The following is a 13,245-nucleotide window of genomic DNA, read 5'->3' on the forward strand; positions in this document are numbered from 1 at the left end:
GGCAAGCCATCCAACGCCCAGCAGCAGCAGCAGCAACAACAACAGCAACAGCATCAGCATCAGCAGCAGGTCCATCCGCTGAGTGATGCGCTCAACCACCAGCAGCATCAGCAGCATCCGCAGCAGCACACTCACGCGCACTTGGGCCACCAGCCGCTGCCCGTCCAGCCAATGCACACGTCGAGCACGGGCTCGCTTGCTGGCTCGAGTGTGGCTCGAGTGTGTTTGCAAACGGCTTTGGTCCCATGCCCGGCGCTGCCGCTGCTGCTGCTGCTGCTGCAGGAGGGCAAGCTCAGCCTCAAGCTCAGACTCAGGCTCAAGGGCAGCAGCTGCATCTGTCGCACGGCAACCAGCGCCACCTGACGCCCAAGCTCAACCCGATCGAGGAGGACTACTCCATCACAGACGTCACTCTCGGCGTCGGCGTCCACGGCAAGGTCCGCCGCTGCGTCCACCGCGTCTCCATGCGGTCCTACGCGCTCAAGGTAATGAATGCTGATGCTTCGGTCTCTCTCTCTCTCTCTCTCTCTCTCTCTCTCTCTCTCTCTCTCTCTCTCTCTCTCTCTCTCTCTCTCTCTCTCTCTCTCTCTCTCTCTCTCTCTCTCTCTCTCTCTCTCTCTCTCTCTCTCTCTCTCTCTCTCTCTCTCTCTTTGTGTGCTTTCCCCCTTCCCGAGGCCTCGTCCCCGTGCTCAGCTTGTGCTTTTCTTGGTCTGTGGGTTTTGAAGTGATGAGGGGCGTTTGAATGTGAGGCGCTGCGGTTCGTTCTTTTGGCTTGGCTTCTTTGCTTTTTGGAACCTCGGAGCGGGTCGTCGTCGTCGTCGTCGCTTTTTTTGGGCTGGTCAAAGCACGCTTCTAGTTGGATGTAGTTTGCTCATTGCACGAGTGAGCGCGTCGTCACTTTCGGGCGGTTGTTGCTGTTATTGGGGTTTGTGTGAAGGGGAGGAAGTCAGTGGGAATGTGCGTTTTGCTGATGATGCTGATGTCGAGCAGTCGAGCAGTCGAGCGCAGCAGCATCACGATGAATGAATGAATGAATGAATGAATGAGTGATGAGTGAATGAATGAGTGAGACGGGATGCGTCGCAGCACTCAACACGGTTAGAATGGAACAACCGCAGATCAGACCTTTGTGATTCCGCACTTGCTCTCCTCTCATTCTCTCGTTCTCTCATTCTCGCTCATTCTACCTCGTTCTCCGTGTCGCCGCAACTTCCACTTCATCAATCAGTTGTGTTGATCAGCACTGACTTGGCGATCGCTCGCTCGTTCAAAAGCGAAACTCAAAAGAAACCACAACAATTTCGCATCCGACATGACATTTTTTGCTCATTTCTCAGTCGCTCATTCGAACTGACGAACATTTGATCACCTTTCGACACAACGCATATTTTGTGTGTTTCGGACATTCTTAACAATTTGTCACCTTCGTAATAATCATGTCACAGGTGCTCGATGACAGGCCACGATCCAGACGCGAAATCGACCTGCACTGGCGCTGCTGCGGACACCCCAACATTGTAGATATCATCGACGTGTACGAAAACGCCGTCAACGGATCCAAGAAGCTCTTCTTGGTCATGGAGCTGTAAGAGCCAATTGTTGTTTCGCTGCTGAGCGTGCTGAGGCGTGCACTCATCCTCCTTCCATCTGTTTGTGTAATGTCATACTTCCTTGTATCCAGCATGGCGGGTGGAGAGCTGTTCGAACACATCCAGAAAAAGACTCACTTTACCGAGCACGAAGCCTCCCTCATTATGCGAAAGATCACCTCGGCAACACGGCACATTCACTCGCTCAACTTGGCCCATCGCGACTTGAAGGTGAGCAGCGTGGCTAGATGTTCTCGTCTTCCTCATTATGCACAAGCCTGCGCGAAAACTGACTCTGGATTGATCCTTCCGCCGAAAAAAACAAACAAACAAATAGCCCGAAAACCTCCTGTTCAAGGACACTACTGAAACGTCAGAAATCAAGTTGACCGACTTTGGCTTTGCCAAGGAAGTGGACGATGCTGGTTTGAAAACCCCCTGCTATACGCCCTACTATGTTGGTACGTGTCTGTTCACGTTGGCGGGTCTGCTGCTGTGCGTGAATTCAACTAACATCATTTGTCCCCATGACAGCACCTGAAATCCTCAGGGCAGAGGCAAAGAGCACCGCCACGTACGATAAAAGCTGCGACATGTGGTCGCTGGGCGTTATTTTGTACATTCTCCTCGCGGGCTATCCACCATTCTACTCGGAGGGTGGGCAAAACATTTCCCCCGGCATGAAGAAGCGCATTCGCGCTGGCCAGTATGACTTTCCTGCCGAGGAGTGGGGCCAAGTATCCCCGTCAGGTAAATAAACAAACAAACCGTCAGCCAACGCTTTCTGAGATGGAGATTGCTGGAATCGTCGTCTCATGCGCCTCTGTCTGTCTGTTTTTGTTTTGTTCATTGTATGATTCCGCCGTTGGACTACCGCAAGTGAAACAACTGATCAAGCAGCTCTTGGACACTGACCCTAGCAAGCGCATTACCATTGAGCAAATGTGGCGGCATCCCTGGATTTCTGTAAGTCGGGCCATTCCAGTGCTTTGTGTCGATGGCTCGGTTGTACATGACACTCACAGGAACCTCCTGTTTTGGTTTTGTTGTTTTGTTGCTTTCCGCTCTTGCTTCCGACAGGGCTCGATGGAGGTCCCGCATACTCCGTTGCTCACTCCCAAGATTTTGCAGTTTGAGACCAACTTGACAGACACAAAGGTATGATGTGTGACCATTCTTTGTTTTGCTGTTCGCGTTTCTCTTTGCTGTTGCTTACCAAATCCCACGGCTTTTGATTTTGGTTTGTCTCGGAAGGAGGAAATGTCGCACGCACTCGCGTCCTTGCGTGTCGACAACGGCATTCAGATCAAGCCTCTGCCATCCGCTGCAAGCGCGCTTCTCGCAAGGCGGCAAAAGTGATGAGATGGCTTGAGTTTCTTCTTTCTTTGATCTGTGCTTTTTGTTCTTTGTTTTTCGATTGGACTCTGTGGTTTCTATTGTTGGTTTTGCTGCTTTGTTGATGTCGATGATCTTTCGTTGTTTGTGATGCTGTTGGTTTGTTATATTTTTCTATCGCGTTTGTTTGTGCAGCCAGTAAATTCGTCTCATCCCCGACAACAACTGGCACACTTGTTCGGGCATCTCAGAACCTGATGTCAAACAGCTGGAGCTGGATCTGATTGAGGATGATATCTGTGGTTCTCTCGTCAGATTTTCCCCTATGTATTCAATTCTGAAACAAGGCGTATTTCCCTGTTTGTGTTTGTGTATCTTCAAAGCTCAGTCCTTTTGTTCCTCACCAAAGCAAGCTCCATTTCACATGTCCGACGGTGAGGTTTCGCTTGACTGTCCTCTCAACCCTCCGTCCCCAAACCCGTCCCACCGCAGCGTTCTGAATGCACCGCGGTTGCTGTTTGAGCAACCTTCTGGAACACGATTGCCTGCTGCGTGCTGATGACAGAGGGGGGCCCCAGTGCCTCCCCTGCGTTGGAGTTTGGCGCTGGGTGCAGTGCGTCGGAGAGCACCATGTGTCTCTTCATTCATCATCATCAGTCCGTCTGTCTGTCTTCCACCACCTCCACCACCATCACCCCACTCATCATTGCTCCATGAGAACCCAATGATTGGTAATGGGCATGGTCGAGGCACTGAGCACGCGCTGGCTGTCACTCACTCCATTCGACCAAAGTCACTCTCACTCACTCACTCAGTCACTCACTCACTCACTCTGAGTCACTCTCACTCTCACTCACGCTGATCGCGTCGCCCGCCGTTTGAATGCACAGACTCTGCTGCAGTCCTCGCGCTCACCGCGCTCTCACCCATCGACGGCCGCTACCGCTCTGCCCTCACCGAGCTCGTCCCGATCTTTAGCGAGTTTGCCCTACAGCGCTACCGCGTCAAGGTCGAGGTCGAGTACTTTATTGCACTCGCGGCTGCGCGCACCGACGGATCCATCAACAGCTCGCCCAGCTCGTCCCTGCCGTTCGCAGTGCCCGCTCTGGCAGCCCTCGTCAACGAGTATGGCGCCGCAAGCATGGCTGAAAAGCTGCGCGAACTCTACCAAAACTTTTCCACGTCAAGCAGCCTCGCCATCAAGCGCATCGAGGAAAAGACACGCCACGACGTCAAGGCTGTCGAGATGTGGCTGCGCGACCAGTTTGACCAGCTTGGGCTGCCCGCTGCCTCCAAGGAGTTTATCCACTTTGGCCTCACCTCCCAGGATGTCAACAACACGAGCATCCCGCTGTCCCTGCAGGAGGCCACCAACAGTGTTCTGTTGCCCAAGATTACCACAATGATCCTCCAGCCTCTGCACCGCCTCGCCACCGAGTGGTAAGCACCGTTTGTTTTTTTTTTCGCTTTTTGCCTTCTTGATTAGAGCATATGTGTGCGATATCTGTGAAGTGAACGAGGATGTCACACTTTCTTTGGCCCTGTGGTGGCGGATGGCCTGGTTTGTTGGGGGCGAACCCTCTTTCGCGTTGATGTGCTGCTGTATACTCACCTTGTGTCGCTTGTGCTACTCAGGTGGGACATTCCGATGCTCGCCCGCACCCACGGCCAGCCTGCTACACCCACGCGCCTGGGAAAGGAGATTGGCGTCTTTGTCGAGCGCCTCGTTTCCCAGCTTCGCGCCATCAAGCAGATTCCGTTCTCGGCCAAGTTCGGTGGTGCCACGGGAGGCTTTAACGCGCACGTCGTGGCGTTCCCCGGTGTCGACTGGGTGGCGTTTGGCAACAACTTTGTCAACTCGAGCCTGCAGCTGTCGCGTTCGCAGCTGACCACTCAAATCGAGCACTACGACAACCTGGCTGCTCTCCTCGACGCCTACAAGCGCGTCAACACGATTCTGATCGATTTGTGCCGCGACATCTGGACGTACATTGCCATGGAAATGTTTGGACTCAAGACCAAAGCGGGTGAAGTTGGCTCCTCTGCCATGCCGCACAAGGTCAACCCAATTGACTTTGAGAATGCCGAGGGCAACCTGGGCGTCGCCAATGCGCTGTTTGAGTTCCTCAGCAGCAAGCTGCCCATCAGCCGTCAGCAACGCGACTTGACCGATTCAACCGTGCTGCGCAACCTCGGCGTCGCCTTTGGCCACTCGCTTCAGTCGTACGTGTCCATTTCCCGTGGTCTGGACAAGCTGCAGCTGCGCAAGGAGACGCTGGAGCGCGATCTGCACGACAACTGGGTCGTGGTTGCCGAGGCCATCCAGACTGTTCTTCGCAACGCTGGCGTGGACGACGCCTACACGCTCATCAAGGAGGCGACCCGCACTGGTGCTGCCCTCCGTCAGCCCGAGATGGAGGCTGTCATCCGCCAGTTGAATGTGGATGATGCCTTGAAGCAACGTCTTCTCGGCATTACTCCCTTCTCGTATGCACCCCAGCTTCCGGCTCTCCCAGCCATTAATCTTGCCGAGTTTGGCGTTTTGCATTAACAAAGCTCGGGACTTTTGTGATTTTTGGGCTTTTGTTGCTTTTATGTTCAGAGCGTTATGGCGTGTGAAATAAATGTGAAAGTACAGTACTCTGTTCGTTCCAACATTCGATGACAACATTCGAACAAGGAAATGACATGTATTAAACAACCCGATGAAAAGCACAACCCCCCGCGATCGAGAGAATCACTTGTGCATGTTTGGATGTAATGGCGGAACATTCGAGCTGCGTGACAACCCCACACGCCTGAATGGCGTGCCGCCTCCGCCAGGAATGATAACGCGACCACCACCAGCAAGAGCTACGCGGCCTGCTGATTGCGCTGACGGCGAAGCGACACCAGCCGGTCGGACGGGCGTGTAGGAAGCTGCCGGCTTTCGCTTGACAACGGGCTCATCGTCTTCCTCGTCTGCATCCGAGCCTCGCTTTCGCTGAGCACGATCGTAGTTACCGTCCTCGTTGTCGTCGAACTCTGCATCGCGCGAGTTTCGAGAGGGCTCTTCGTCGTCGTTGTAGGCACGAGTTCGCGTTGTCGACTCGCCTTCATCGTCGCTGTCACGAGAAGGCGCAGCGACGGACGCAGGCGTGGTAAATGTCCGTCTTGGAGGAGCGATCGACCGAGCTGCGCCAACGGCAGGTTTAGCGAGGGCCGGTCGGGCAGCTGGGGCTGTGGCAGCGGCTGGCTTTTTGGCAGCAGCCGCAGCAGCAGGCACAGTGGCGGCCTTCTTTGCGGCGGCTGCTCCAGTGCCAGCAGTCGCAGCGGCTCCTTTGGTCGCCTTTTTCGCAGCTGGGGCTCTGGGTGCTTTGGGCGCGGCTGGAGCCTTTTTACCTTTTGGTGCGGCTGCCTTCTTCTTTTTGGACTTTTTGCCAGAGTCCGAATCGCTGTTGCCGTCAAAGTCGCTCTCAGCCTCGCTCTCGCTGCTCTTGCCACCGCCGTCGTCGGCATCAAAGTCTGCGCTATCATCCGACTCGTATCGTCGTGTCTTTTTCCGCGCAGGTGCAGCGCGTTTCGCCGGCTGTTTTTTCGGCTTTGGTGCTGCCTCGTCTGCACTCTCGTCGTCGTCGTCGTCGCTGTTGTCGTTGTTGTTGTCGTTCTTGGTACCATCGGCAGGCTTTCCAAGATCCTGGTCATCGCTGTCGTCCATCACCGCTGCTTTTCGTTTCGCAGGGGCGACGCGGGCTGAGGTTGTCGCCTCGTCTTGTTGGACATCCATCTCGACAGCGACGCCGCCGTGGGTTGCCTCCCGTTTGGAGAGTTCCAGCACGCGCTGCAGCTCGTCGTCGTCGTCGTCGTTCGAGACGCGCGACTGGCGCTTGTTTGGAGGCTTTTTGGCGGGAGTTGCTGGTTTTGAATCCGAGTCTGTTGGTGCTTGTTCCGCGCGTTCCTTGTCATCCTTGTCGTCCTTGTCATCATTGTCATCATTGTCAGCATTGAGGCCTGGCTCGTCTCCGCTGTCCTGCTCATTGTCGTCGTCGTCGTCGTCGTCGTCGTCGTCTTGATTGGCGTACGAGCTCGTCCTGCTCGCAGACGCTCTGAAGGCGCAACACACACAACGTCCAAACAAACACACGAATTGCCAGTGAGCAACAAGATGGCATGGTTGACGCCGCCGCCGCTTTGGGTCAGTGAGCGAGACGGTGAGCGGATGCGTTGTTTGAGTTGTTTTCCCGCCAAAAAACAAAGTGAAAAAGCCAAGTTGTGAAAGGATTACCGCTGAGGTCGCGACATTTCAACAAGGGGCGGGTAAAATAATAATAAAAGAAGAATGAGCAAAGAAGAATGAGCAAAGAATGAATGAGCAAAGAATGAGCAGATGGGCGAAGTTTGGATGCAGTTCTGTGCTGTACCGTGCAATGGAAGCGCAGTGAGTCGATCTCGATGAGATGAATCACACAAATGCAATACAGTCTTGTTTATTATTGAAATCTTGTTATCAGCATCATGGTGATGATGACGACGATGATGATGATGGGACGGCGAGTGGTCGCTGCATTGCCTGCATTGGCGTCGTCCGCTCCTTCAATGGTGAGCGTCTGCATTGCTCTCCATTTTATGCATGCATTCATGATGGACCCGAGCTCAGAGCGGAAGAGCGACCGCGACACTGAGAGACAGAGAGAGAGAGAGAGAAGAGAGAGAGAGCAAAGCCATATGCGTGTTGGCCAGCAGCCGCTCTGCTTCCCCCCACTTCCGCCCAACGCGCGCACTTCCCCTCGCAGAGACCCACACAATGCAATGCGCTTGCACAGAAGCACACCCGCCTCACGAGCGCAGTCCGAGAGTGAGAAGGCCACGAAATTCAACGACTCTCACTCTCTCTTGCATCCCTTGACCATTCACAGAGCGCGGCGACTGCCACTGCCACGGCTGGCCCTGCCACGGTGCTCGCTGCAACCGCGCCAATCTACCACCAGCAGCCATCGCGCGGGGTCCGGCGACGGAATGCCGCCCGCATGTACCGTGGCATTGTCATCTTGTCCGATGGATCCACGGTCGAGGAGCGCTTCTCGACGCCAGGCCGCGTCGTCGTGCTCACAGACGATCGCCTCAACTCGCCGCCATTCGTCACGACAAAATCAAGAACCCAGGACGAGCAGATTGCTCAATTCTACGAAAACAAGCTCGGTGTCGGTTCCGCCGCTGCCATCCTTGCAAACCGATCCATGTCGTCCAAGAACGCGGCTGCTGATGCTGCTGCTGCTGCTGCTGCTGCTGGTGTTGATGTTGCTGCTGCTGCTGCTACACCGGCTGCACGGAAATAAGACAAGAGATTGTTTGCAACCGCGCGCGTTGTACTGTATGTGGGGAGATGGGAGTTTGTTGACTGTTTTGTGTCATGTTTGAAAATCCACGAGCTTCTTCTTCAGTGCATTGAACAAGTACAGTCCATCTGCAGCGTGAACTCACCGGCAACAAGCTGCGTTGAGTGAATTGTGTGTTTCAGAAAAACAAAGAAAAAAAAGCCGTGTCCGTGTTTTCAACAGCGCTCAACGTTCACCTGCACGGGTTGTCTTTTCAACCATGTTCATCATTGCGTTAACTGTGTCTTTATTCTTCGAACGTGCGTTCGCTCTGTTTTTGGATTGTTGGTCCATTCGTAGTTTCGTCGTTCAAACCTTCCGCCATCCACAATGTCTGACGCCGGAGACGCTGAGCTCGGCTTGCTCGCCCAAACAGCCAGCTTTGCCTTCGACACGCTCGTCAGCGTGCTTATTCCCAACCTCAGCTCTGTCCTCGTCTTCAGCCCCGTCGCGTCTGCCATCACTCTGTACAACGTGCAGCGCGTTGCCGACCTGCCAAAGCTTGGCCAGCAGCAGCAGCGATCGACCTCATCCTCCTCCTCCTCCTCCTCCTCCTCCTCCTCTGCTGACGCCGACACCCATGCTGCTGCTGATGATGCTGCACATCTGCCGACGACCGTCACGCTGCCAGTCACGGGCGTGTGGTCGGCGCTCGGGCGGCTGCGCGGCTTCCCCGGCCTGCCCGTCGTCGGAGGTCTCTACCGCGGCGCCGCTGCGTCGTGGCTGCACCAGGTGCTCGGTGAGACGCTGCAGGCCACGCTCCAGGCAGTGCTCAAGTACGCCACGGGCGCAACGTACGAAAACCTGTTCGATCCCGAGGTGGACCAGGCACTCATGCGCCAGCCACGCGAGGTCCAGATCCAAGTCCTCCGCGCCATGTACCAGGAGCACGTCGATGCAGAGCTCATCCTTCCGCCTGCGTCCATGCTCTCGGCCTTTGCCAGCCACTTTTTGGCCGAAATAGCCGTCCAGCCGCTCCAGATGGTTGTCGTTCGGTAAGACAATTTTTGGTGACCTTTTGGATTTGAGAACAAAGAGCTTTTTGGATTTGAGAACAAGGAGCTTTTTGGATTTGAGAACAGAGAGCTTTTGGATTTGAGAACAAGGAGCTTTTTGGATTTGAGAACAAGGAGCTTTTTGGATTTGAGAACAAGGAGGATCGGTTGAATGTGCGCGGAGGTGGCAATGAGATTGATTCCTGACTTGCATTAATATCTGCCGTTTCGTTGTGGTGTTGTTTTGCACAGTCAACAAGCCCGCCACCCGTCGTCACCCTATGTTGGCCTTGTCGATATGCTGAAGCAGGTGTACGCCAAGCGTGGACTTCGCGGTCTGTTCCCAGCTCCGGATGCCGTTGCGTTGAAGTCGTGCATTACAACCCTCGGCGAGACTACCATGCCCGTCGTGTTCCGCAAGCTGTTTGGCATCGACCCTGCCCCGGCAGTCATTCTTGTTGCCCAAGCTGGCGTCACTATCTCGTTTGCTCTCGTGCTGGCTGCTCTGAACAAGACCACGCACCGCATGCTGCTCCAAGGGGCCTACGAGGACCATCCCGGCTTCCGCGCCGCCGTCCCAGTCAACCCTCGCGCAACTCCTTACAGGAGCGCGGTCGACTGCATCGTTCGCACCACTGCCGAGGAAGGATTGTCCTCACTCCTCAGCAACGCGCCGGTGAAGCTTGCTGGCGAGCTGCTTTCGCTCGGTCTGAACGCGCTTGATTAAAGGAAAAGATACAGTCGAAGGAAACAAGCAAACCAAAGGATGACAAGAAACAGTCTCGAGCAAGAATTTGAGACGCACAAAACGAGGCGCACTGAATTCGGGCTTTCGTTGTTTTGTTGTTCTGTGCGCTGTTCGCCATTGTTCGTGTGTTTGTTTGTTTGGTTTTTGTTCATCGTTGGCTGTCGTTGCATCAAATCCATTCCATCATCTGTCTGCCCACCTGTGTGCTCGTGCTGTTTGATGAGGACTTCTTTCGCTTTCTTTTTCTTCCTTTTTCTTCATTTCCCAAGCTTCCCCACCAGGCATCGTTTGTGACACGCTCGTAGATCAGGCACTGCACCCCTTCCTTTTGACACTCTTTCCCTCTGCTTTTTGCTGAGTGTAGATCGATCGAGTCACTCTTGTTTTTGATTTTTGTTCAAAGAAGGACCAAATGTCCAACATCAAGCTCTTCTCTGGCAACTCGCATCCTGATCTCGCCGCCCGCATTGCCGCGCGCCTTGGTACCGAGCTCGGCGCCGTGACTGTCAAGAAGTTTGCCAACAACGAGACTGGGTGAGTGTGCTGCTGCTGCTTTTGAGAGAGCGAGAGAGAGATGGGGGGTGAACATGAGACTTGAGCCAGTGTAGCGTGCGTTTTGAAGCGAGAGGCGAGCGAATGCAGCAAGAGAGAGTGAGAGAGAGAGAGAGAGAAGAGAGACCCAGAGTTTGCCAGAGTGTGTGTGTGTGTGTGTGTGTGTGTGTGTGTGTGACTGAGTGAAGAGGGAGCCACGGGGGGGGGGGGCAAAAAGCCTTCCCCCAAAAAAGCCACAAAAACAAGGACTTGTGGCCCATGTCAGAAGTCAAACTGCGCCCAGCTGCCGATTCGAAAGAGGGGGGAGGGGCGGTGGATTTTGTCGTGTCATTGCAGGGTGTGTGTATCTCAGAGTGAGTGAGTGAGTGAGTGAGTGATTGAGTGATTGAGTGAGAGAGAGAGAGAGAGAGAGAGAGAGAATGAGGGAGAGCGCGGTTTCGCTTAAAACCAACGCTGTGGACCCAACGAGCTCGCAAACGAAAATTTGCACTGGCACTCCACGCGGACACACACACACGACGCTGTGTCTCTGTCTCTGTTTATCTGTCTCTGTTTATCTGTCTCTCTCACTCTGATAGAGAAAAAAAGCAGCACTCGCTGAAACACTGAACAACAACAATGATGATGAAGACGAACAAAAGGAGGCGATGGGGAAACCGACCAAACACACACACACACACACACACACACACACACATCGTGATTTCAAAACCCTGCTGACAGTTCGACATGCAGCAGCACAAGCAGCAGTCTCAGAATCTGACACACAATGGCTCTCAAAACCAATCACCAATCCTCACTCACTCACTCACCCACCCCACCTGATCCCCCCCCCTCTGTCTGCTGTTCCAACAGTGTCGAAATCAAAGAGTCTGTTCGCGATGAGGACGTCTACATTGTCCAGTCCGGCTCGGGCGACGTCAACGACAACCTGATGGAGCTCCTCATCATGATCAACGCGTGCAAGATTGCGTCGGCTCGTCGCGTCACGGCGGTCATCCCTTCCTTCCCATACGCTCGCCAGGACAAGAAGGACAAGTCCCGCGCCCCAATCTCTGCCAAGCTTGTTGCAAACATGCTCACGGTCGCCGGTGCCGACCACATCATCACCATGGACCTGCACGCATCCCAAATCCAGGGCTTCTTTGACGTCCCTGTCGACAACCTCTACGCCGAACCCGCTGTCATCAAGTACATTACCGAAAACATTCCCCAGTGGCAGTCGTCCGTCATTGTTTCGCCCGACGCCGGCGGTGCCAAACGGTGAGCATTAGTTGAGGATTTTCTGTCGTTGGTGATTGTTGTTGATTGGATGTCTGGTTGTTTTTTTCGAGCAGACTGCGTGTCGGCTGATGTGTATTGCACAGAAAGGTGGTGAGGGGGGAGGAGAGAAAGGGAAGAGGGGAGAGAGAGAGAGAGAGAGAGAGAACATCATCGGCTTTGGCTTTCCCCTTCTTTTTTTCTTTTCTTTTTTTTTCTTTTTTGATTTGTTTCTCGTTCTTATTTGCTTGCTCGTTTGCTTGTTGTTGTTGACTTTTGTTTGAAACCGTGTCCCTTGGCTCCTTCCTTCAACGCACAGCGTCACATCCATCGCCGATCGCTTGAACACTGACTTTGCCCTGATCCACAAGGAGCGCAAGAAGGCAAATGAGGTCGCGTCAATGGTGCTTGTTGGCGACGTCACTGGCAAGCCTGCCATTCTTGTGGACGATATTGCCGACACCTGCGGCACCCTCGCCCTGGCTGCGCAAAAGCTCTTCGAGGCTGGCGCCACGTCCGTGTTTGCGATTGTCACACACGGCATCTTCTCTGGCAAGGCGCTCCAAATCTTGAACGACTCGCGCTTGAATGCCATCATTGTCACAAACACCATCCCACACGAGGACAAGAAGCAAATTTGCGATCGCATCAAGACAATTGATGTTGCCCCCATCTTTGCAGAGGCTATTCGACGAACCCACAACGGTGAATCCGTGTCCTACCTGTTCAAGAATGTGCCGCTCTAAGCGAAACGAAAGAACAACAACAAATGAGAGCGAGGGGAAAAGGGGTCTATTGGGGCCCGAATTTGTTTGTGATTGACTTGTTGCAGTAAATGCTTCTCAAAACACATGTATAAAAATGAACACCAAGCATCGTGCTGACACTCCCCCCCCCTCAACGGTTTGAAACATCAGCATTATCTCAACGTTTCGGATTTCAAGCACAAATAGAGAGGCCTGGTTCATTTGTCGTTTCATCCTTCGTACCGTACGCTTGTCTTGAACACAATGCTGAGTGCTCGTCTTTCGCTCATCAAAGCGGCAGCCCGTACCGCGACTCTTGCGTCGAAAGGTGTGCATGGTAAGGTTCTTGTTCTTGTTTCCGTCGAAAAACGCCCCTTCCCTCCACTTCCCGTGCTGCTGGTCAATGAGAGCCAATGCGTTGTGTATCTCTGCCGTCGTTGTGTGGCGTGCATGCGCGCCAACGTTCGGCCAAATGTTGTTTCTCGCTTCTGTGCTGAGTTTCGTCTCATTACCGGGCATCAGGGCCCCTGGACTCGCGCTCCGCCCCTTGCCTACAATGCCAACTCTATCACCTGCATACTAGCAGCTGGTGACTGGTGTGCGTCGTCTCTTTCGGCTTGAAGACTTGTCTCGGCTGCGTTGGTTTTAACCAAATTAAGCGATCGT

The 13,245-nt window shown here is 54.0% G+C and overlaps 6 protein-coding genes across 6 annotated transcripts; 5 read left to right on the plus strand and 1 right to left on the minus strand.

The window, feature by feature from the left end:
* Positions 1–245: 245 nt before the first annotated feature.
* On the plus strand, positions 246–2,948 carry CAOG_08994 (hypothetical protein; the record flags this gene model as incomplete). The annotated part of the gene is made up of 8 exons (XM_011272370.1): positions 246–485; positions 1,446–1,585; positions 1,682–1,820; positions 1,927–2,050; positions 2,124–2,339; positions 2,470–2,555; positions 2,670–2,747; positions 2,844–2,948. The coding sequence occupies 8 exons, from the start codon at positions 246–248 to the stop codon at positions 2,946–2,948; spliced, it is 1,128 nt and encodes a 375-aa protein (XP_011270672.1).
* A 366-nt stretch (positions 2,949–3,314) lies between these two features.
* CAOG_06591 (adenylosuccinate lyase) lies at positions 3,315–5,623 on the plus strand. Its single transcript, XM_004345290.2, has 3 exons — positions 3,315–3,358; positions 3,815–4,364; positions 4,560–5,623. Exons 1-3 carry the CDS (start codon positions 3,349–3,351, stop codon positions 5,473–5,475), a joined length of 1,476 nt encoding a protein of 491 aa, XP_004345340.1. The 5' UTR covers positions 3,315–3,348; the 3' UTR covers positions 5,476–5,623.
* CAOG_06592 (hypothetical protein) lies at positions 5,557–7,237 on the minus strand. The gene is made up of 2 exons (XM_004345291.2): positions 7,189–7,237; positions 5,557–7,009 (listed from the first exon to the last, which is right to left on the minus strand). Exons 1-2 carry the CDS (start codon positions 7,203–7,205, stop codon positions 5,662–5,664), a joined length of 1,365 nt encoding a protein of 454 aa, XP_004345341.1. The 5' UTR covers positions 7,206–7,237; the 3' UTR covers positions 5,557–5,661.
* A 157-nt stretch (positions 7,238–7,394) lies between these two features.
* Positions 7,395–8,343, plus strand: CAOG_06593 (hypothetical protein). Its single transcript, XM_004345292.2, has 2 exons — positions 7,395–7,502; positions 7,820–8,343. The coding sequence occupies exons 1-2, from the start codon at positions 7,419–7,421 to the stop codon at positions 8,237–8,239; spliced, it is 504 nt and encodes a 167-aa protein (XP_004345342.2). The 5' UTR covers positions 7,395–7,418; the 3' UTR covers positions 8,240–8,343.
* A 27-nt stretch (positions 8,344–8,370) lies between these two features.
* CAOG_06594 (hypothetical protein) lies at positions 8,371–10,256 on the plus strand. The gene is made up of 3 exons (XM_004345293.2): positions 8,371–8,410; positions 8,579–9,273; positions 9,526–10,256. Exons 2-3 carry the CDS (start codon positions 8,609–8,611, stop codon positions 9,998–10,000), a joined length of 1,140 nt encoding a protein of 379 aa, XP_004345343.1. The 5' UTR covers positions 8,371–8,410; positions 8,579–8,608; the 3' UTR covers positions 10,001–10,256.
* Positions 10,257–10,398: 142 nt separating this feature from the next.
* CAOG_06595 (ribose-phosphate pyrophosphokinase 2) lies at positions 10,399–12,770 on the plus strand. Its single transcript, XM_004345294.2, has 3 exons — positions 10,399–10,555; positions 11,429–11,836; positions 12,153–12,770. The coding sequence occupies exons 1-3, from the start codon at positions 10,434–10,436 to the stop codon at positions 12,577–12,579; spliced, it is 957 nt and encodes a 318-aa protein (XP_004345344.1). The 5' UTR covers positions 10,399–10,433; the 3' UTR covers positions 12,580–12,770.
* Positions 12,771–13,245: the final 475 nt, after the last annotated feature.

The sequence above is a fragment of the Capsaspora owczarzaki genome (assembly GCF_000151315.2).
Source record: "Capsaspora owczarzaki ATCC 30864 unplaced genomic scaffold supercont2.11, whole genome shotgun sequence".
NCBI classification, from domain to species: Eukaryota; class Filasterea; order Ministeriida; family Capsasporidae; genus Capsaspora; species Capsaspora owczarzaki.